Source organism: Cornus florida, unplaced genomic scaffold, assembly GCF_030987335.1.
Source record: "Cornus florida cultivar Cherokee Brave unplaced genomic scaffold, ASM3098733v1 CherokeeBrave_3.0.0_Hap2_Chr05, whole genome shotgun sequence".
Lineage (NCBI taxonomy): Eukaryota > Viridiplantae > Streptophyta > Magnoliopsida > Cornales > Cornaceae > Cornus > Cornus florida.
In genome coordinates this window covers 108,679,794-108,703,812 of record NW_026775575.1, presented here as the reverse complement: position 1 = coordinate 108,703,812, position 24,019 = coordinate 108,679,794, and the positions used below count along the sequence as shown (strand labels likewise).

At 34.2% G+C, this 24,019-nt stretch overlaps 2 protein-coding genes, 1 long non-coding RNA gene and 2 other non-coding genes across 5 annotated transcripts; 3 read left to right on the top strand and 2 right to left on the bottom strand.

Annotated features, from left to right (window-relative positions):
- Positions 1-5,394: 5,394 nt before the first annotated feature.
- LOC132310928 (small nucleolar RNA R21) lies at positions 5,395-5,471 on the bottom strand. The gene has a single exon (XR_009482758.1). It is a non-coding gene; the product is annotated as a small nucleolar RNA R21 (small nucleolar RNA).
- A 767-nt stretch (positions 5,472-6,238) lies between these two features.
- Positions 6,239-6,313, bottom strand: LOC132310929 (small nucleolar RNA R21). The gene has a single exon (XR_009482759.1). It is a non-coding gene; the product is annotated as a small nucleolar RNA R21 (small nucleolar RNA).
- A 1,954-nt stretch (positions 6,314-8,267) lies between these two features.
- Positions 8,268-12,861, top strand: LOC132308438 (uncharacterized). Its single transcript, XM_059806522.1, has 2 exons — positions 8,268-8,479; positions 12,383-12,861. Exons 1-2 carry the CDS (start codon positions 8,323-8,325, stop codon positions 12,664-12,666), a joined length of 441 nt encoding a protein of 146 aa, XP_059662505.1. The 5' UTR covers positions 8,268-8,322; the 3' UTR covers positions 12,667-12,861.
- Positions 12,862-15,210: 2,349 nt separating this feature from the next.
- Positions 15,211-23,929, top strand: LOC132308434 (probable folate-biopterin transporter 4). The gene is made up of 7 exons (XM_059806518.1): positions 15,211-15,444; positions 18,972-19,099; positions 20,573-20,794; positions 21,912-22,370; positions 22,732-22,929; positions 23,020-23,157; positions 23,391-23,929. Exons 1-7 carry the CDS (start codon positions 15,364-15,366, stop codon positions 23,650-23,652), a joined length of 1,488 nt encoding a protein of 495 aa, XP_059662501.1. The 5' UTR covers positions 15,211-15,363; the 3' UTR covers positions 23,653-23,929.
- LOC132308437 (uncharacterized) lies at positions 15,451-17,326 on the top strand. Its single transcript, XR_009482434.1, has 2 exons — positions 15,451-15,693; positions 15,731-17,326. It is a non-coding gene; the product is annotated as an uncharacterized LOC132308437 (long non-coding RNA).
- Positions 23,930-24,019: the final 90 nt, after the last annotated feature.

The following is a 24,019-nucleotide window of genomic DNA, read 5'->3' as shown; positions in this document are numbered from 1 at the left end:
GGCCCACGAACAAGTTCTATTCTAATTACAATCCAAACAGAGACCCGATACGCAGATACATCCTAAATGTCTCAACAATATTTATCTAGTCCATACACACACACACACACACACACACATATATATATATATATCCACACTAAGGGACTATCACTAGACTACAAAGGGGTCTCAACCTGAATAGAAGGCAACATGCAAAACGCACCAAAGGTGGGCATGAGTACCTAGATCTAACAGGGTACACCTCAACCGTCATAACCAGCTATGCATCCCAATGCATATACACTCCCTAACCAACGATTCTGAGACTCAATCTCATATCGTGGTACCATAAATATATATTTAAAGTCCGTCTAAAATCAGGATATGTCATCCAATTGTTCATTGATCTGACATAAGATTTATAATTCAGTTAGTCACTCAACTTATTTAGTTGATCTGACTTGACCACAAATAACAATTAATCCAGGTAGTCACTCAATTTACTCAGTTGATTTGACTTAAATATAAGTAGGATTCAATTTTTACAATCCATTCATTTATTCCAAGAAGGTAGACCTTAGCGTTTTGAGCTAGACCATCCCTAGTATGCCATCGTCTCATACCGGTGCATACAATTCATCACATCCATATAATTTACAGAACATAATATAATAGTTCAAAAATTAAAATCCAAAATATTAATCCATATAATTGCAGAATAGAGTTTATTATTTCAGCAACTAGAATCCAGAGTAAGCATAGATCAAATTTGATGAATTAATGACCCTATTGTGCATCCAAAACAAGGTTTATAATCATGCCATTGTCCGTTAAATTGCTAAAATCAAATTAAGTAATTAAATTTCTTTCATCCGTTAACAGCATGCAAAGTTGTATACTTATCTACTGTTCCATCCATTAGTGTAAAGGTATAAAATATGCCATAAGAGGTTTTAATATTCCATGAAACTATGATTTAGAACCCCCAGTATACTCCCTAAACAGTTCAGAACACTTAAATCGTCCAAACATCGCCCAAAGAAAAACCCAAAATGCCTTAATATAAGAGACCTTGTTCTTAAAACTTGAAAGCAGGCTCTACCAAGTATGGAGCCGGCTCCATGCGCCTTGGAGCCAGTTGTAGAGGGGTGGGAGCCGGCTCTTAATCCCCCAAAGCCAGCTCTTCACTTGAGGGAGCCGGCTCCCTCTTCCATGGAACCGACTCTCTCCCTCTTTGAGAGCCCTGAACCGTTTCTTGCCTTCTGCTTCATCTCCGGCCACTTTCGACCATTCTGTTCTTCATTAACATTGAACTTAAGAGTCTTAATTATATCCAGTATCATCCCAGTCATTCATTCCAAACAGTTTGCATTAAAAAGAATAATTAACACAATTACCGACTCATTATGCTTTACGATCAGACAATGAAACTTAAACTTGCAAGAGCTATTCCAGATCACATTAAACACATACAGGTGATTAATTTAACACAAGATTCATTTAATGTCTGATTAAACTCCTAGAGATCATCTAGGTATGCACAGTACACAGGTCAAGGGGAAAGAGAAAGAATAAAATTTGCATGTGAGATTTTGAATCAAAACCTTGTCGTCGTCTTCCTAAGTTTTCCGACTACGTCTGTTCACTGTCAACCTTCTACTGCTCAACCTTCCCTCCTTCTAGGTCCGTCCTTTAATTCACAGCCGAAACCCTAACTGAAATCTCTCTGTTTTTCTCACAATTCTCTCCCTGTTTCTCTTTATATCTCTGTACGTGAATAGGGTTCTACAACCCCTTTGCAGACTTATAACAGTATATTTATAGACAAATATAAAACCTAAGTTCACTTATAATTAGAGACGAAAAACCCTAATTAAATCTTAGTCGGCCACAACGTGATTTCATAAAAGAATAAAAAACCCTAATCTATACACTACGTTAAATTCATGTTTTAAATCCACCTAAGCATAAATGTAAATATAGCAAATAAATTAAATAAAACAATTTACCAATTAATTTAATTAAATAACCAATTAACCTAATAATGCAATTAAATACACAATTAAACAATTAAATCAAATAAACACTAAAATAATTAAACAATTAAGTAAATAAGCAAATAATCAAACAATTAAGCAAATAAATAAATAAATAATTAAACAAAAATATAATAAAATAATAATTAAAATGTTTAATACTATCCTTTTAAAATTAGGAGTATTACTCTATTTCCTATTCCTCCTCTCTTAACAAATGTATAATCAAAATCGCCACCGTTATTGCTGTCGCCGCCACCGAAGACGCAAAAAATAAGCCTCTTAAGTTTGGCTTCTTCCTCTTCACTCACCCCCTTTATTTCTCTAAAATTCTCACCTTTCTCTCTCTAATACCAAATCTAGCAGAGCTAAATCAGATTGCACAATGAACAACCAAATCAGATTGAATTCCTCAATTAACGAAGAGCTTGGCTTGGATTTGTGGCGGCGATTGCATCGTCCAAGGGGCTGTGATGGAGTTGTTATTGAACAATGACATTGCAAGAGCAGCAACGAAGATGGTAATGGTGATTTTGACGCCAACGGTGATGGTGGTTCGGATGGTGGCAGTGAAGGCGGTGATTAACGGCGCGACGGTGATTAAAGTCGGGCATCAATTAAGCATATGTAAATATATATATTTAGGAAATTTTGTGGAAAATCAATAGGCAAAATCATATTTGAGGAAAATCAGTGAGAGGATAAAAATATTGCTATTGATATTTATATAGAAGATCTCAGATTGCCAAAAATAGAAATGAAATAAAGAAACATCTCAGATTGCAAAAAAATATAATAATAAATAAATAAATAAAAATTAAAATCAAAGGAAGAAATAATCAAATCCAACTAATTGGTAACAAACTGTATGCCACAAATAACATCAACAAATAATACCAAACCACACAAATAACATGAAAATAGTACAACAAGTTGTCAATTTCAGTAAACCCTCAAGCAGCAGGAAGAGTTTTTCAATATCAAATTTGCATAAAAAGGGAAAACATATAGCATATATGATGTGGAAAGGGAAAAGAATGAAGGAGGAGAAAAATAATAATAATAATAATAAATTAAAAAAAAGGAAAGAAAGCTTCACTAGTGGGTCTGTGCAACCATGGACTATTGCCCCTGAGAGAGATGGATATTGATTATAGTAAAATGACTCAATTAGCCCTTAAATTGAAAGTCATAGGAATATTTTTAAGGATATATTTGTCACAAAAATGTTAGATTTGTGGGTGAGTTTGGAAATTGTCTAAAATTGTAATTTTACATTGCCTGATTTTTTTTTTTTTTTTTTAATATTCTTTCATTTTATTGACAAGAGGATATTATAGTCTTTTTTTATGCGAATAAGGAAGGTATTTGCACCAAATTGATAGTATAGGGAGATTTAATGGACTTTTTTGCACTATATCAATAGTAGAGGGGGGTTTTGCACTTAACCCTATATATGTATATATTCATAGAAACATATTTATTTACACTAATTAATGGTTTTCAATTCAATTCAAAATCATAATTTATCCAAATAATAAAATTGATATTGAAAATCAATTGCACTTTAATTCAAAAGTTTTATCCAACTGTAAGTTTTGAAATTGGATTGGTGGGATTGCAATCTTATGAAATTACAATCCCAATCCAATTCTAATTAGCCTTAATGTATTCCTAGGCTTTGTATTGCTGCTAGCTTCTGCACTGTATTTGTTGGCTTTGTATTTATTATTTTATCCAAGAACACTATTCAATGTATGTGCGAAAGTCTGTACATTTGTTGTAGGCTTGTAGCCAGTCATTTTAAGTTCAATGCTTACAATTGATTGGCAAAAGAACAATCCGAGAATAGAGCAATAAGTTCACACTGAACGAGCCTGACACACTCAGTAGCCAGAAAGAGGGCTCTCTTACAGAGGAGATCTGAATATATATATATATATATATATATATATATATATATGCTGAAAGCTCTAGCTCCAATCTTCAGGCTTTTCACAGTAACAATTCTTTGGCATAAAAACTGATCCAGCATCCAGCCAAATAATGCTTCCAAATTCAAGTAATAACTGATCCATTACTGACAATACAGGATCAATAGTCAAGACTAACCTTGTTATCCCAAAAATCTTACCTTTAACATGATTCCAAGCTGGCAATGAAGAACACAACAGAGTTGACCACTCAACAATCAATGTTTCCACCATTTAAAGTTCTAGTAGCCAGCTGTAATAGCTAAGCATTTGCAGCTGTAATAGTTCGAGTTGATATGATATATATATATATATATATTCTTTCAACTTGAACCGGTGATCTAGCAGATATTACTGCTACACTTGATCCAAGTACTGTACAATTCTGCATAAGATATACAAAAATAAATGGACAAGATCTTATCCAGGGAAAAGAAATTGCAAATCAACTAGGAGTCGAGAGAAAGCCTCGTATGCATTTAAGTTCTGCTCTGGTCCAAAGCCCATCAGCTACTGTAAAATTAATGCATCATGTCATTCCACGCAGGTTGAACATGAAGCCATACTTACAAGAAAGAATCTGCAAGGGGAAAGATTAATGCATACTCACAAACCAAAGAAGCGTGTGTCGCAATACACCGCCAATGTAGTATGTAAAGAGTGAACAAAATACTAAAAACCCAACAAAAGCTGATAATAAAATTATAGTCCATTTAGGAAAATCAATCCATCACTTTTAATATGCAATGCCTTCTTCATATGGACTAAAAACACATTTTAATGGTAGGGCAAAGAAGGAAACACAGACAGAGACATCAACTTAACGTTTCGTTCAGGATTTAATAAGCTCTGTCAATTACATCAACGGGAAAAAATAAATAAATGTTCATTGATAACGAGTCAGGATCCTATTTTTATGAAACATAGCGAGGTACACTAATTAATTGTTTGCACAATGCATGGACAATATAATTTCACTAGAGAAATTGCATGTTATCAGCAACTTAAAAATGACTGCACACTTTATTGAAGGTAATTATCAAAGAACTAGCATATGTACACCACTAAAGAAGCATTCACGATTTAACTCCACCCCGTTTCCTTAAAGGTAAGTTACCATAAAACCAAAACCAGGAAAAAATTTCGTCTAGAAGAACTCACTGACATTGATCAGTATCGATTTTTCATCACACTATACAACTATGAGAGAGAGACGAGTCCACCACTTCTAATTCTTCTCTAATTCACACTACATTCATATGGGGAATGATACTGATCTTGTAATTTAAAGAACATTAGTGCAATAAGGAAAACGTGGATATAGCAAAGATTCCAATTCAGAAGTTCAAAGTTGCTTGCTTCAGATAGGATAAAGTTATAGTCAGGTCCAAAATAGACATGTACATCCCTCAGAATTGTTGAATCATCAATGAAAATCAGTCCACTACTTTTAATAAGTTAAACATTCTTCATGGGGATGCAGAACATTTGGACAACATTTTTTTTCCTAACATAGAAAAGAACTATTGTGAAAAACTGAAATCATATACACGGACACCTTCCAGTCAGGAATTAATAATTGCCGCTTATCAATCATCTTCGAGAAGTGCTGAACAGATAGAGGCAGAGTTGGGCTTGATCTTCTTGCACCCTCCATGACAAGAAATAATGCACAGAATACATATAGTAAAGGAGAAGCAACTGTTCAACTATAGTGAAATTGTTTGAGCTTGTAACAATTAACCCAGCATTTCATCATATGTATCACTCCACATTATGTAATCAGAGTTTGAAAAACAATGTCGCCTGTGTAAGATATGCAAGCAAGATAAAACAAGTTGAAAGAGCAAACCAATCCCTCAGAACTAAATACTCATCAATCAATATCAGTCCACTATCTTTGCGCTTGGGGCAATGACACAGCTAGTGAGGTTCTAACCGAGGTGCAGCAATAGCTGGTTATTGACTGAGGCATGTGGATTGAAAGTACTAATGTAGGTAGAGTTAGTAAAGAAAGATATGATAGCAATTGGGAAAAGGTTTGGTTGTTGTTGTTGTACTTTCAATCCATGTAATGTTCTTCATTGGGATGCAACACAACATTTTAAAATAATATATGTGTGTGTGTGTGTGATAGCTGAAGTATGCAGTAAGGAAACTGAAGCTTCTGTTAAATAATCCACAAAGAAAGTCCACAATAACAAAATGACACCTAAAAGGGTTGTGTTTGTTATTACAAAATAAAAGAATCCCTCGGAATCAGTACTCATCAATGGAGATCAGTTCACTACTTTCAAATTTACATCATTCTTCATAGGGATGCAAAATAGAACAAGATCAGAAAAATCATAACAAGAAAACATGCTTGTTTCATTTCTTTTCTTTTCCTCCTGAGCAAACAATATAAGCAAAAACAAAAGGAAAACTAAATAAAACCTAGAAGCAACTGCTTGAAGGATGTGTCCAGATCCAAAGAAAAGAACACAACTGTTTAAACATTTTACTGGAAAATATCCTTAAACTAAAATGTGAACACCACATAAATGAAGTAGCTAGGTTTAGAGATTCCAATAAATAAGTACACCTCTTTTAAATGATCACATGAATACATATTGACTTGGATTTACCTCTGTACTGACAATTCAGAGGAAAACGATAAAGAAAATAATAACAAAAGGCCAACCATAAATAATCACAGTAATAAAATCCAACAGGAACAAAGCAACCAAATGTTGAACACAACACATTATATATAAAGAATCAGAATTCAATAATTCCAAAGACAACAATTATAAAAAAATCCAAAAAATTCCAAAGGCAACAAATTTCAGATGTCAAGACTACAAATTTCATATGTCATTTTTTAAGAAAAGAATCAATGAGAATATGTCAACGAGGATACCTCTTCAATCCTCATTTTAGTGAAACCCTAAAACCAACTGGCCCATACACTTAAACCCGATTTTTTTTAAAAAAAATTTAGAGTCCTCATTAACAAAAATAACGCTAAAGGTTACAATTTTATCAATTACGTATTTTTTTATTCAGATAGTTTTTCCCAACGAACCAAAAGGAATCACGACATTTCCGCACCTCAGATTGCGAATAGGTTTCAATCACGCGGCAGAGAAACCGCAGATACACATATTATATATATATATATAGAGAGAGAGAGAGAGAGGGTGGACGAGACGACGAGTTAACTAGTTAAGCGTCACCTGATGCTGAAATGGGTTGAACCCTCGAACCGGGAAAGGATGGTGACGGAGAAGACTGGTTGAGACAGTGGGAAAAAAAATTGAAGACTGAACCTGTTTGGGTTCATAGAGAATCATATCCATGAATAAGACGATGATTTTTTGCAATCTCGCACTGGCTGAGGATAATGGAGATGGGAAATTAGGACCGCAAATTAACCCAGCCAAGCTAGGTTGTTCGGGCTTGGGCTTAATTCGGCGTTGTCATCGTTTAATAAGACGAATTAAACTTAAGTTCACCATTGGTTTGGAATGATTTAGAAATAATTATACTTCCACTCTATACTTTTTAAAGATTAAATGATTTAAATAAAATATATATATTTTCAAAAATTAATGTGTAGTATTAAATCATAAAATAGGGTCTACGGATTGAATTAGGTATCAATCCTAATCTAATATTCGATTTTAACGGATTAAATTTTTTCGAATTCATTACCAATTTGTGAAATAATGGATCGAATTGTTGACCAAATTTACGAATTAAGATTTTTTCAAATAGTTCAATGCTGTTATTTTTTAATTATCATCCAATAAATATTTAAATGATCATTAACTAATACATTTTTAAAAATCATTAAATAAGTACTAACTAATTTAAATTAAAAATATTATTAACTAATTCATTTTTAAAATATATATATAAATTATGTATTATATATTATTGAATTCATCACTAATCCTCATCCGACTAAAATAATGAGAGAGAACTCTTGGACCATATAATTTATCTACCTATCTTCCACTGGTAACATAATACATCCTAATCGATCCAATGGTAAAGATTCTTAATTCTTAAAATTAAATTAAATAAAATTCTTAATTCTTAAAATTAAATATTGCTTTAATGGTTATCTAAAAAATAAGTTGAAGCAGACCACAAAAAAATTCTTACGTTGGATATCTCATTTTTTATTTTTTATTTTTTCAATAAGTCCAAAACCAATGGTCCAAAACGTACAGCTTAACCGGGTCACCCGGTTACCGGGGAGAGACCCAACCACTTTAGCATGTCGTCGGAAAGGAGAGAACTTGTTGAGTGTGTGAACAAGACTTTAGGAGGAGGGCACAGCAATGGAGGCGGACTTGAAGAAACTGTTGATGACACTTTCTCTCTCTACAATCTTCATGATTTATGGTGTGAGTGCTTGGACTGGTGAAATCCATGGCAGAGTTGTCTGTGACGTATGTGGTGATTCCTCCATTGGTCCCGAAGATCACGTCTTAGAAGGTCCTTTCCAACTCTCTATCTCTCTCTATGTATCTTTTTTTTTTGAAAGGCGTATATATATATATATATCTCTCTAATTTATGATATTTCTCGTAGATTGTTGCACTTCGTTCAATATTTTGTACTGGGTTTTGTTTTTGGCTGATAATTCTTCATCGATGCTTACTAAAATATCGGGCTTCTTTTAAACTTGCTTTATGTCAATTACTAACTTAAATTCTTGGTATATGGGGGTGTTAGGTAGAGAAGGGTTGCGTGGGCTTGATCAAATTCGTGATAATAATATGTTGATTAGGTTATTTGGGGTTCATCGGAAATACCACATTTGATTTGTTAGGTATAATCATTTTGCAACCTTTAATGATTTTAATTTCAATTGAGCACGGTATTTACATTTTACAAGCTATAATTGAATGGGTTATTGTCATTTGGCATTTGCAAACACTAGCCCTTATTCATCATGAATACCCAGTATTTTTTTTTTTTTTTTTTTTTTTTCATACATATTTTATTATCTCTTGATATCTTTATTAAAAAAATAAATATGGGATCAAGCTAGTGATTCTCTTGATAAAAAATTTGTAAACGATAACTTCAGAGAGAGCCATATTCTAGTATAAAAGCCTAGGGCTTCATACGACATCAAAAAAGCTAGATTACCATAACTAAACCGAAACCCGCCTCCTATAAGAAGTACTTATTATGTAAACAAAAGCACTCATATTCCTAAACAACCATTTTAATTAAGACCTTCCTCAACTTAACACTTTGGGATTTGAATTGTGATTCCTCTAGATAGCCGATGTTATACATTTTAAACTTCTAAATATCGATTTAAGAGATAAGTCATGATACTACATGTTTAGCACTCCCATGCTAGAACAAGCTTATTCAGTATAAACCACACAGATTTATCAACCAGCTCTGCTTCTCATCCTCGACTTGACACTTCCTATTGGAAGACGCATGATAGGGTTAGGTTAGGGGTTATGATGTTGAGCTGTCTTAAAGATATTATGTTTGCTCGTTATCAATATACAATGTCGAAGGGACATATGTTTTCCTAATTTCATTAGCCATAATAATGTTTAGTTTTTGAAAGAAGGATTAAATGCTTCTTTTTTTCTTAGCGTCATATATGCAATGTTCTCAGTATTCATCTTAAGTTGGAGGGGCTGATGAAAATATCTTCCTTATCGGTGCTGATAAATTTATTAATGGGTAGTTTTAGCTACAGGGAATTTATCATGCAGTTAGGATGTTTGATAAAATGAAGGTGATTTTCCTTTTAATATATGTCAATCACCTATATGTTGCGCCATGCACAAGGGTGGGATCTGGCGCAATGGGTAGATTACACCATTGTGACATGGAGGTCGTAGGTTCGAGAAAGAAAATAGCCTCTGTGCCGTGTACTCCGGACCTTCCCTAGACTCACCAGTGGCGGTAGCCTCTTGCGCTAGGCTACCCTTTTTTTCTAGGTGAAGTTCACAAAAAGGAGTGCAAACTTGTAATGGTTTGGATCTCATTTCTGTTTGATTTGCATGATTTGCACTGCTATAAAGGTTGTAACCACGAGTGTTTATGATGGATTTTATATGCTCTAAGCCTCTGATATGTTGAAGAGAGTGAAGGGAACTGGAAAATTATTTTTTAATTATTTTTTTTTTTTTGATAAGTGAAGGGAACTGGAAAATTATTATTAGGCCATTGCTACTATTCAAAGAATGTAATTATCATTTAATGTTGGGTGAGATTTTTCATATCCATTGGTGATCTACATTTAATAGGATAAGATTTCATGTATTACAAAGTGCAACAGGAACCTCAAGCAATAACCCTTTGTATGGATTAATAAACCAGTCTTAACACTGCCCTGCATTGTTATGCCAATCGGCTGACTTGGATCAATAATTTGGTTGCATTTGCAATCCTTAATGGTCAGTTGGACCAGCAATTCTGTCATGGTAAGATATTTTTACCAGTCGTATAGATTGAGTTGTTGTGATTGGTAGTGGTAGAACTTTTTTGCAACTTTGCTCACTATCAAATGCAAGAATTGGTGAACTAAAGTTGCCAAATGGTCCTGCTCGAGAAGATTGTTGGGTGCAAGACATTGTCCTTTTTCCTCTTTTTCTTCTTTTTTCTTTTTGGTAGGCAGGAGTATATGTTAAATTTCATCTGTTTCCGGAAACTTAAAGAACTTCACCCCTAATTTTTTTTTTCCCCTTAAATGCCACAAATTTGTTTTATTCTTTTAAGTGATCGAAGTTTCAACCTGAAGTTCAAATCCTTATATTAATGTGCATGAATTTTATATTTACACAAATATATCCCAGTTAATTTGATTTTCTGGAATGACAGTTGAACAAAACCAAACTTTAATTAAACCTTGTATGCTTTTATTTCTTTCATTTGCCAGCTTTAGAGTACAAAATCCATTAGCTCATTTGGTTTGAGTCCAGCATGGTGAATCATTCATTTGAATTTTTATTATTTTATTAAGTCAGTTTGGCTCTCCTGATTATCTATGCTACTGGATAATTGTGATTTACCTTTACTAATTCAATGGAGAAAAAAGTGAGTGGGAGGGAGCAAGGGAAGAATACCTCTCGGCAAAACTTGATGAACGGCTACTGCCTAGGTGTAGGAAATACTACTCTCAAGTGTAATTTGAGAGCAAAGCACGTTTCATCTTATGTGTAACAATGTGTAGTGTGTTCATTCATGTACAGATTCCTGCTCTTAACCATAATAGTTTGTGTGTTCGCGCATGCATATGACGTGTTTCATGGTTTTCAAATCTAGTTATCCATGAAGTGGTAAGTTAAACATGAAGCTTTATCAATTGCCTTGTCACTCTAATTGGCTGTTGGCCCAAACATGGAGTGTGGTTGCAAAAGCTTTATATGAGGTCACACAGGCCAAATTATTATCGCAAAACCATCCTATTTAATGGATATACCAGTGATAAACACCAAAGGTTAGTGGGTTTAGTGGCAGAATAGATATAGTGTTAAATAAAGGGTGGAAATTTTCATTGTTGAAGGTGATTCCGTAAAATAGAGATCTTTTATTGTAAAATCAGAAAAATAGAGATTTTGTATTGTAAACAAATTCTTGAAACCTAATTATGATGGGTTGGTATCTGGTGAATTGTGCCAACAAATATTTTATTTATTTTTTCTTTACTCAAATTTGACAAGAACATCGACAACCTAGTTAGTAATAGCTGCCGGTATCTGTGCCCTCTAATTCCAAGAAGCTGCAATGTTTGATATTATTTTTCACTACCAATCATATAAATGCGTGATGACAGTGACTAAATCTAAATTATGCAATAGCTTAGCTTTTGTTTAACCAGTTCATGGCCTTACAAGTTTCACCATCCCGCATTGGCAGGAATCGTGATAGGTAATGGTCTTTTATAGACAGGCTTGGTTCTCTTAAGGCCTTTAGGAGCAATTTTTGAGGATGGATGTCTTTTAGTTGTTAAAATTGTCACTTCTGCATTCTTTTTTTATAAACTTATTTATGAGCATATTTTGTTGCATGTATGCATACAGAATTCAAGAAATCATGTTTCTAAAATTAGTATTATTATTTTTGTGATTAATCCTGTTTCGTCTTGTATAGACTCTATACTTAGGTTTGACTGAAATCTATGAATAACAAAATGGAATGATTTTATTTCCATATCGATGTCAATAGAGTTAATGTACCCAGCTAGGTATTAGGTAATTTAGGTTACGGTTGGAAGTAAAATCTACAAGAGCCATGAATGTTGTCTATAATACTACATTAGCAATTATGAAGCACCGGTAAAACTTTTGCTGTTTTCAATTGTAGCTTGTAATTATGAGTTCTATGTGAACGATATTTGGTTTTTGGTTGTTTTGATAGGTGCTGAGGTAGCTGTTCTTTGCATCACAAAGTCTGGGGAAGTTCTTAATTATCAGGCATTCACAAATTCTAAGGGGATATACACAGTAGCGGAGACAATGCCAGAGAGTGACCGTTGGGATGCTTGCTTGGCAAGACCTATCAGCAGCTTCGATGAGCACTGTATCCATCTGGGGGAGGGCAGTTCCGGTGTCAAGTTCAGTTACAATCATCCATCAGGTTATTTTCACACCATCAGACCTTTTGTCTACAGGCCTGCCAATGCCCCAGTGTACTGCATTTAAATGGTTATACCTTCTTATATATGCTTCTTTAGCTACCAACCAAATGAGCTTGTACATATTAAGCTTGACCATGAGGTCTATGCTTGTGACTAAACTTGTGATATCGCGGGCGATCGTGCTCAGTGTAAAACTTAATTCTGCCAAGAGTACTATTCGATGATGAAATGAATGTGAGAACTTGGTTAATTTCTGTTATTTCCACAATCCAGAAGGTATTGAAGTAACATTTTGTTTGGATGGATGACATAGAAAGATGGAAGGATGAAATGGGAGGGTGTATGTTTATCCCTTGTTTGGTAAATTTGCAGAGGGGAGAGAGAATAAGTAGAGAGATTGTGAAACTTCTTCTGCTCAACTTTCTTTGTTTCCCTTGCCAAAAGTAGGAGAAATTGAAGTTTTGAACTTTTGATGCTTTCTACAAAATGTGATTTCCTATTTTTCAATTGAAGTTTTGAACTTTCGATGCTTTCTACAAAATGTGATCTTCTATTTTTCATTTTTATGCTTTTCGTTTTTTTTTTTATTTTTTTATTTTTACCTCTAATCTCTTTAAAATTTCAAACAAAAAGGTGTGATCCAATAATGGAAGATTATTGCCTTCATTTTGAATATTATCATCCATTCAAGGTCCAAACTGTTCGAACAAATTCAACCCCCAACTGTCAAATATATTGTAACAATGCAAAAAGAACACGTACTGAATAATGGTTTTTATTTTATTTATTTTTAAATCGGTGATGTAACCTGAACCTGGTTGGAAAAATTTTCAACCTAATAAGTGTAAACTTGACTCAAATTCAATATTATTTATTTATGATATTTACTTTATTAAAATATTAGTTACTTTACACATTAAAAGAAAAAATATATGTGTGCAGATTGAATTAAACCGATGGACTCATCCCCGATCTCAAAAAAAAAAAAAAAAAGAGCAGCTTTAGCAAACATTTCTTCTCGTAACAAACTTCATTTTGGGCCAAAATTTCGCAATTAGACCCCTCCAAATGGACTCGTCAGAAATTGGGCTCCACCCATTGGGTTGGGAAATGGATCTCTGAAAGGAGCGACCCTTTTTTCTTTTATTTTTTTTTTATTTTGGCCCAAACAGTGTTTTAGCCAAGAACACTGTTCCTCAGGGCATGTTTGCCTGACAAAAATAAGGAAAAAAACAGATTTTTGGCTTCTTTTTGTCTCTCTCTTTTTTTTTTTCTTCAAAATAATTGAACCAAAAGCCGTTAAGGCACTATATGGCTAACCCAAATAGTGCCTTAAAGGCTTTTTTGGGCAATAAAAAGTTTAAAAAAGAAGAAGAGAAAAGTGTTTTTTTTTTTTTTTAAATTTACTTTTTAAAATATTCCTACTGACATATAGCCGTTTTAGGCACTGTTTGGCTATATTGGTACAAAAACTTATTTTTTGAAATTTTTTTTTTGAAATAATTATATTTTAAAATTTAAAAATATTAATATTTTCGAGAGTGAAAATGTACCATTAGAGTACATGCGATAGTTAAAATTTAGAAACTCTAAATTGCACGTGACTATAAAAAATGTTTATGTGGCTATTGAATAGTGTTGATATGACAAATTCGAAGTGCCTAATTTTAGAGAATCTATTGATGCTATTGGTTGGGTTCACTCCAATTTTAATACTACCACATAAAGATGTTAGTCGTGACGTGGCATCAGTCAAATGTGATTAGTGTGTTGACGTGGAATAATGTAATTGGTCAATTGATGTGTTACTTTCCTATTGGTGGTGATGATGCAAATACATGGTGGAATGTGTGTTGGTGTGATGATTTGTTGTATGTGATTGGTCGGATGACATGGGTATGTGTGATTGGTGTGAGTTGTAAGGTATGAAAATTATTATATATCTACAATCAGTTATATTATAAAATCTAATAAAACCAACACATTCATTTATGATCATATATTAATTTCTAGATAGAATAGTGTGTCATGTGATGGTCGGTGCTTGTATTAGGATCAAATTTTTAAAGAAAGAAAAACTATCCAAACAATATCTCTTATTTTTTGTTTTTTTATCCTGACAAATACAATTCGAACAAGGCCTAATAATCTATTTTATTAACAAACAGTTTGTAACTCTCACTCTAATTAGTATTTTTCTATCAAAAAAAAATATATATATATATATAGATTATAATAAATGAAATAATATTTCTTTAGATTCTTCTCTCTTTCTTAACTCTCATTATTCACTTTTTATTTATTTTTAGTTATTTCAAAATAAATATTCAATTAAAAAGTTAAGGTATTGATTTTAATATTATCAATTTATCCTCTTGCATTTAGTGATCCACTATAAATTATTATAATAATTCATTCATTATTAATATAATAAAAAAATACTAATAAAATTCATGATTAAAAAAAATTAGACTAGGGAACATTTATTTTGCAACTCATAAAAAAGGCGAAAAAATACCGCGTGGTATACAGAGAATAGGCAATTAAAGACCTGGCAAATATGGCCCACCCTCCAGGAGCCCAAATAAACCGTTGAAAAGAAGAGCGTTGGAAATGTTCTTCAAAGATTTACGAATGCGGAATGCTCCTTCCCATCAAGGACCGAAGAATGTATTCGTCACATTCTCTCTCTTTTTGAAAGGGGTGCAAATTGTTATAAACCTGCAACCATATAGAGAGAGTTGTTGTATCGCATCCAAAAATGATACAGTGGCTGAACCAGTTGCGAATTGCATTCGGGGCTTCATTTCTCTGGCTCATCTGCTTGGTTTACTTCACACAGGTTTTGATTTCTCTCCCTACCCAGATCTCATCGTTTTTTATGTTTAGGAATTTATAATTTTCTGCTTCTAATATGTTTATTCTTGTTTGCAACGGACTGTTTTTTTGGGGGAATTTGGTTTTATTTTATTTTATTTTTTATTTTTAAATTGTTTCTGAATCATGGGGTTTTAAAGGTTTACGGACTGAAGATATGTGTCTTGTCTTTCTGGGTTTTTCAGTGTTTATTGATTTATAGAGTTTGGATCAGGTTCTAGCTTAAGATTATTTTATAGAGTTTGGATCAGGTTCTAGCTTAAGATTATCCATCAATTGATGAGGTTTTCATGATTTGCTTTTCAATTAGATATTAAGACTAGTTTAGATAACTTGCTGAGTTAACTGGGTTCTAATTTCTATAAGATAAAGTGGTAAAAGAAATTCTATATAATATAATAGAGACATTCTTTCATCAGCTCAATTAATCTCAAGGAAGCCTATGTTCTTATCATTTTAAGTTGAGTGTTGTCCTGGCCATCTTGCAGCAAATGTAGGGAAAAAAAAAAAAAAAAAAAAAAAAAAAAAAAAAAAAAAAAGAAAGTACTAAGTACATGGTTTGGCCCTCCTATAACCTTGAGGTGTGCTCTGATCTTATTTACTGTGAGAAAATTGAGAATAGCAGTACAAGCATAAAATTGCTCAAGTTTAATCCCAAACCGAGGTCCTAAAATCATTGTATGCCCCTCTCAACTCACTCTCTCAGTCCCATATATAAAAATAAGGCTCAATTTCACTTGTATAAATGATAGTCCCGGACTGCATATTTACAATGTTCCTTTCGGTCTAGCTTCATCAGAAAGCTTATATTAAAGTTAGAATCCTCCACAATTTTGTCACATCCACCTTGAAGATTACATGGGATGATCACTTCTAGTGCACTTGCAGCTTTGCATCTTCATTTTAGATGTTCATCACCTGGATACTTTACCAATCTTAAATTGTGCAAAATATTGATCAAATCCAAGAAGTGCTTGAACTTCTACTGACTTTGTCAACATATCAACTGCATTGTTCTTAGTGTGGATCTTCAGCAATTTACCTTACTTTCATCACATCATGATAAATTTGATTTTTCACATTGTATGATACTTTTTTAAGCCTCCTTGCTTTATTCCCAATTTATCGACCAAACTTTTTGACCAAGTTCCGTATGTAGCTTCCACTGTTGCCATGTACTTCGCTTCAGTTGTTGATAAAGCAACTGCTGATAGAAGCATAGCTTTCCAACTAATAAGCCCACCGGCCCGCTTGTCCACATCACCCGCATAGTCTGCATCAACAAATCTCACAAACTGTTCTATCGCATATTGCCTTTGGAATAAGATTCTGGTATTCATTGCACCTCTTAAGTACTTGAGGATAATGCTTTCACTTATCAAAAAAAAAAAGTACTTGAGTATAATGCTTTTAATGCTCCTTACGTAGATTAGCCATGTGGTTCCTCACAACATTGATTGCATGTCAGGATGTGACTTGTGAGAGATTTGGCCAACTAAAAAACATAGCATGCATTTCCTACTGCACTAGTATGCGGTACACGACATTTTCTCCACCTCATTATCTATTTACAAACATGATCTAGAAGATGACTAGTTGTAAACATATTGGTGATACCGTGATAAAACTGGTTTAAGTATTTTAGGGTCTTCTAGCATTTCTGTAATCCTAAATTGTTCATGTTAAAATGCTTCTTCTGCTGTGCAATTTTCAAGATCCAAATTGCCTATTTATGATGCTTCCTTACACCTAGCTTCCCTAGGAAGCATTTAACTCATACCAGAGTTGGATTCTTCCATAAGCAATAAATTAAAAACCATAACACGGCTGGAAAAAAAAAAAAACACTATGAATAACAATCAACTATCCCATCCTTTTCCGCCATTCTTTTCAGTCTAGGCCTTTGGTTTCTCTTGCATCACAAGCCAACATGTCTTTTCTTAGTACCCCCCAACCATGCAATTGTGGTCTTTTCTTCCTCAACTTAAATCATGTAAAATTTTCTTCCCGGTGTTGTTGATCAGTGATGGAGCAACATGGGGCTGAGTCGGAGCAGCTGAAGTACTCCTCTCAAAATTCTCAAAACCTCTTTAGAAATCAGCCTTTTCTCTCTCCTCTCTCTCAATCTCGCACTTTACCACTCTATGGTTCTTTCTCTTGATCTGAAGAAGTTCCTCTCCCATCAGCCATTGGTTTCTTTCTTTGACTCTTTGAGGCTCTCTCCAAGGAAGAATTGCAAAGTGGAAGACTTTCCAAAAGCTCCCCTCTAATGGATTTTTTGACCCTAAACTAGTACTCAAGAAACCCAACGTCTCCTTGTGTCAATGTTGTTGATGGATTTATTGCACATGCTGGAACTATGTCAATGATTTCATCATCATGTCCCCAAGTGACGTTAATCTGGATATCATTTAATCCAATTTATGAGTTTATTATTTCTTAACTAATCAATATTCTATGTCAGAAGGCCACTACTCGGTGTTGATTCCCCCCATGTGGGATGGTGGGAATTTGGGAGGATTAGATTGGGTACAAGCCTAACCTATAATGTTATTTGTATAAATTATAAAGTGGCTACGTTAAGACTCAAATTCATGTTCTTATGCTTGTTAGTTTAAGCTTAATTAATCAATATTCGGACCCATAAAAAAATAAAAAAATAAAAAGAATTTGTAAGTAGATTTTCTAAGTTAGCATATTATTATATAACTTTCGTTGACTACTATTAGCTCTGTAATTCAAAATTGTCTAACTATATTATGAGAAGTTATTGCTACTGAACCAACGGCCAGTGGCCTGGCGGTATCAGCCTCTTACTTTCCAAAGAGAGGTCAGGGGTTCAAGTCTCAGAAGAGATAAGTGTGTGTGAGTACCACTTGATTGGTACGCCTCCAACAAAAAGGGAAATAAATTGTTGGTTTGCTGTTGATTCTTTAGGAGAAATACTAATAAGAAGCTATCTATGTTGTCGTGTTTTTTTTTTTTAGGTCAGATCAAGTATCTTTAGGCCTGCAAATCAAATTAATTTGGAATTTCTTGGTTTACTGAAATTGCAAAGGAAGAGTTGAAGTACCCATATAACATGATACATTTTTGGAATGGTCTCCTGAAATAGGTTTTACATGCTCAAAAAGAAAGTAGAAACAAAGTATTGTCATTCCTCAAAATTTCATTTAAGTATTTTTCACAATCTTTTGTGCTGTTATGCAAAAATTAATAAGGTTTGCAGTTGAAATAAACCCCATGTACCAAGAAATATTACATCTTGTGAACCAATTGCTTATGGTGGATCAGATAAGTTCTGAGTTAGTAGTATATTTGATGCATATCTCAATCTCTTGCTTTCATTTAACCAATAATGTCCTTTTCTTTTTAAAGGTTTGTTTGTGATTTTGTTACCCCCCCCTGGCTTCTCTTTTTCTTCTGTTTATTTTATATTGTCAAATTCTGTTCACTTACCTTTCTCGATAAATATGTGATGTGTGTGAGTAGGGTTTCAGATCTTTTGTATGGACAGCAGTTTCTTATCAGCTAAAAGACAGGCTTAAGCTTTCACCCTCAGCTTCTCAATTTGTGTCTACAATAGTATTTTTCCCATGGAGCATAAAACCATTATACGGGTATGGATCTAACTCACGGTAATTGTATATGAATTGCTCAATTTGGAAATACATGCATCCATAAGTTTCATACAAAATAAGTATATCTTTTGAGAGTATCTCCAAGATTCCCTAAATACTGCTTAATGTACATCTTTGCATGTAAACCGAAACTAAACTTAAGAGTACTAAATAAATCATATAATGTCTGGTTGGAAAAAAGGAAAAAAGAACAAAAAAAAAAAAGAGTAAAGTATTTATAATCCCTGGAATAATTTTATTTTTGTTTCCCCAGCATTTCAAGACTCAAGCCATGCTTTGAATGAAGTCATTACACAACATAGTGGAGTAATTGCTAAACTTTGATTTATTGCAAAGAGTGATGATTAAATAAATATGAAAATTTTGATGTTTGTTAAAATAATAAATAAACACCTGTAAAGAACTGATAGGAAAAACAACAACCTACTTTGCAGAAGACATTGGGATGATACCATCTCAAGGAGGCATTCAAATGCCACTTTTGAAGGAGGGTGGCCACTTAGGCTCCAATAATGTTAGCTGACGCCACTGAAATTTGATAAATATGGGGAGGCCAGTTCCAGATATCTAGAAATATGGATATTTTCAATGTTTGACTCATATAAATCCTTCTCTAAAGTTAAGCTGGGGTCAATTTTGAAAAGTCAGATAAATTTTTTTATTTTATTGCATGCTTACAATTTAAATTCATGTATACGGTATACCTGTACGAAGACCTAAGTTGTGTATGGTCTGGGAGAGAAAAACCTTTTCAACGTAATAATTAAAACATTTTTGGTGCGGGGAAAAAAGATATTTTTTGAAAAAAATACAATCAGTTTAGCAATTTTTATCTGTTTACTTGCCATAATGTGAGAGCGAGCCTTGGCACAACGGTATGATTGCTCCATTGTGACTTGGAGGTCGGGGATTCGAAACAAGGAAATAGTCTCTCCACATGTGGAGGTAAGGCTGCATACATCTGATCCTCCCCAGATTCTGCAATGGTGGGAGCCTCGTGCAATAGGTTTGCCCTTTACTTGCCATAATCTCATTGGTTTTGTCAACTTTATAAATAAAAAAAAAAAAAAATTGATTTAATGATGATATATTTGAGGGAAAGTTAATTTTTATAGAAATCACAGAATTAAAAGTTAATAATTGATTAGGTGTTGAATGACCCCATTGAAAAGAAAAAGAAAAAAGAAATCCAAGATCCCCCTTTGCATATGGAACCATCAAACAATGAAATGGGAAAAAAAAAAAACTAGTGGGCAATGAGATGGTCAAGGTAGAGGGTGTAAAAGAATGTTTGCTAGAACATTAAATTAGTTTAATATTTTAAATATAATTATAATGGATTGTTTAATTGGTTGTTTCAGCACAGATTATATGTGGAGAAAGTTAAATGTTTTTTTTAAACCTTTTTGATGTCATTCATTCTTCTGAACTCTGAATGTGTCTTATGTTCAGAATCTTGTCTGATTGCATCCCAATTAGAGGAAGAAAAAGGATTCCGTACCTGTTGATTGCTACTGTGCTCTCTCTCTTGCCATGGCTCATTTTGGGCCTAAATGCATCCTTAAGGAGTTCCAGAATGCAACTCATGATTTTTTTATCAGTGCAAAATTTGGGCTCTGCCATGGCAGATGTTGTGATTGATGCCATGATAGCTGAGGCAGTAAGACTTGAGCGGTATGTTTATTCATTTAAATATCAGTTCTACTTATGTATATATGAATTTTGAATTTAAAATCGACCAACGATATATGATACAGTAGGCACTCAACTGCTCCTGAACAACTGAAGTTTAGCTTGTTTTACTTGTCAAAAAAAAAAGAGTAGTAGCTTGTTAGGAATCTGGTCAGACTTGTTTGCCAATCAAACAAGCCAAGTGCAAGCTGAGGTTTTGACATGATTACTTTAATTGCCACTCTTGATAAACTTGAGGTTTCTGTTTGTGAACAATTGAGATAGGCATCATGCAGTTGTAGTGACATAATCCTTGCACTTTGATATAGCTTGTGAGATTTGCGAAGACACAAGGGCCACTGCTCGGCACGTTGTTAAAATGCTCGAACTATCAAGCATTATCATGCTGGTTCGAATCCTGAGAGCATCCACTTTGTGCAAATTGTGCCAAAGGTTAGGTCTGTATCTAGTCCACCCCATTGAACACTCTTGATTAATGAGGACCACATTGGGTAACGATCCTTTAGATATGTAGAGACACATGTACACCCCTTTGAGCACTCTTGATTAACGGGAACCACATTGGGTAATGAACCTTTAGATATGCAAAGAAACGTGTAATCTTTTGTATACATTTCACTTGCTGAGGTGCCGGATTCAATGCAAAAAAATGTCAGATTAGTTGAGTGAACAAGCTTGAGCTCTTCAAACCCTAATATAACAAGCTTGAATTGGAGCTTGCTCAGCTAGCAAGCCTAGCATTCAAGTCAGTGAAGTTTGAACAGCAGGGTACTTGACTTTCTTGAACTCTGCTTGATTTCACCCCTTGACCAAATACGCTTGGATTTTTTGGTTTGCCTACCTTGAGGATTCTTCATAACAATGGTTGAACCAAATGGGATCTACCCACCCAAGAAGAATCTGGCCTTATGTTTGCTGTACCTTTACCTTATGTTTGCGTCTACTCTAGGTGTGCAAATCTCCTGCGCGGTACATGCTACCAAGGAGGTCTGCCACATGTATATCTTAGAGTTGATGATTTGTTGATATATATATTTAAAAAAAATTTTGTTTATTTTGAGTAGAATATGAGTTGATATTTTGTTATGCTTGTGATCAGGGCTTCTTTTGCTGGTGATCTCCAGTCAATATCTTGGATGGCCATGGCTTTTGGAGGAATCTGTGGGAGTTTGTTAGGAGGATATGCACTAAGTAACTTAGAGATAGAGAGAATTTTCCTTTTATTCTCTGTATTACCAACCCTACAGCTTTTTTCGTGTGGTTTGGTCAAGGAGAATCCCATAAGTGGTAAAGAATTGCCTGATTTTTCTAACTCAAGCCCCAACGGTGCAAACGGAAACACCAGTGTATTTGAGGAAGATAATCTCTCGCGTGTAGAGTCTAACACCAGTACATTAAGGAGAAAGAAGAGTCAAAAGAAAAGCAAAAAGAGACCCATCATCACAAGCAAATTCCGAATTCCAGAAAAAGATGGCTCATTAACATCACAGTGGTTCCAGTCTCTGAAAATGGCTTGTTATAGTTTGTTCCGAGCTTTCAGACAGCCAATGATTCTAAGGTAACTCATGAGAAATTTTGTGGTACTCAGCTGGTTGAGGCTCATGATCCTCATCAGTCTACTCATCCCCCTTCAGGGACTTAACTTTTATTAGGACAACCATTGAAATGTTCAAATTGCTCAATGTCATAAAAAAAACCTTTGAATGGGTGGTTAAGTCTATGAGGTTTTGGAATTGATGTGCCATATGGATTTGCATTACACAATCATGCAAATTCACTATTGGTTGCATTTATTGGCTCGATCAGGCTGATACTATAGATGATTGTTTTCACAGTATATATTTATGGTTTCTTTCTATATATATATATATTTCTAACCATGCTTACTTTCTATTGAAACTCACTTTCTGGAATGCCAGACCAATGGCGTGGTTTTTCTTAGCAAATGTGACTGTTCCAAATCTCTCAACAGTAATGTTCTATTACCAGACGGAGTTCCTAAAATTAGAAGCTTCGTTTTTGGGTACAACCCGTGTTGTTGGGTGGTTGGGCCTCATGCTTGGAACCGTCATTTATAATCGCTATTTAAAGAACATGAAATTACGAAGAATTCTCAGGTAAGTAGTCGGTACATATATCAGTGCTATATTTTGGGTCTTATTTTCTGACTAATTTAATTGATTTCTGATTTATAAAATATTATGCAGGTGGGCTCATGTTGGTATATCTATCTTGAGTCTTCTAGATATGGTTTTAGTGTCTCGATCAAATGTTGCGTTTGGTATATCAGACAAAATCATGGTGCTATTTGGGTCGGCTCTTTCAGATGCAATTAATCAATTCAAGTATGTGATTTTTTATTCTCTCTCTCTCTTTCAGTTGTAGTTTTATTTTCGGTTATGCAAGACAGAGTATCCTGGATTTAGAATACATGCATACTTGTCCAAGTTTATAATGTGTAGTAGGTCTATCAGTTCGTTTATGCATCTTTGCAGCACAGGATTCAGAACCTATAGAATTGAGCTAATCCTTTATTGTTACATCTTGCTGTTGTGGACTAATTTCCATGTAATTGCAGGTTTATGCCGTTCTTGATCTTATCAGGACAGCTTTGCCCTCCCGGAATTGAAGGGACTCTGTTTGCCCTCTTCATGTCATTAAACAACTTTGGGTCCACATTGGGATCGTTTGTTGGTGCCGGTTTAGCTTCATTCCTTAACATCTCTTCGGGTTCTTTTGACAACCTTCTCTTGGGTATTGGCGTTCAGGTCCTCTGCACCTTCATTCCAATCGCTTGCCTCTTTTTGATACCGAAGGAAGCCACGGGGACTTCTGCATAGTTTAGAACCTTTTAAATTAGAACAGGATTACCAAATGACACAGAGGAACAGAATTCTTTTATGGCTTTGATCATTCCTTATAGGTTTGTAGTCGCACAACAGAGATTCATACTTAGGGATGCAGATTATAAACTCTCACTGCACAATTCCCATTTTGAGCTTGCCTTTGGCAAATTTTGGTCTTTTTAACTTTGTAATACAACTTTGTAAAATAGCTTTGGTTGACAGATTAATCCAAAGAAGGAAGTTATTTGAAATATACCATCATTTACCTGAACCTTTTGTTACTACTAATCTACAGAAGGATTAATGTGATCCCATCTTTTTATGTAGTTTGTTATCTAGACGTAGGCTAAACATGTTATTT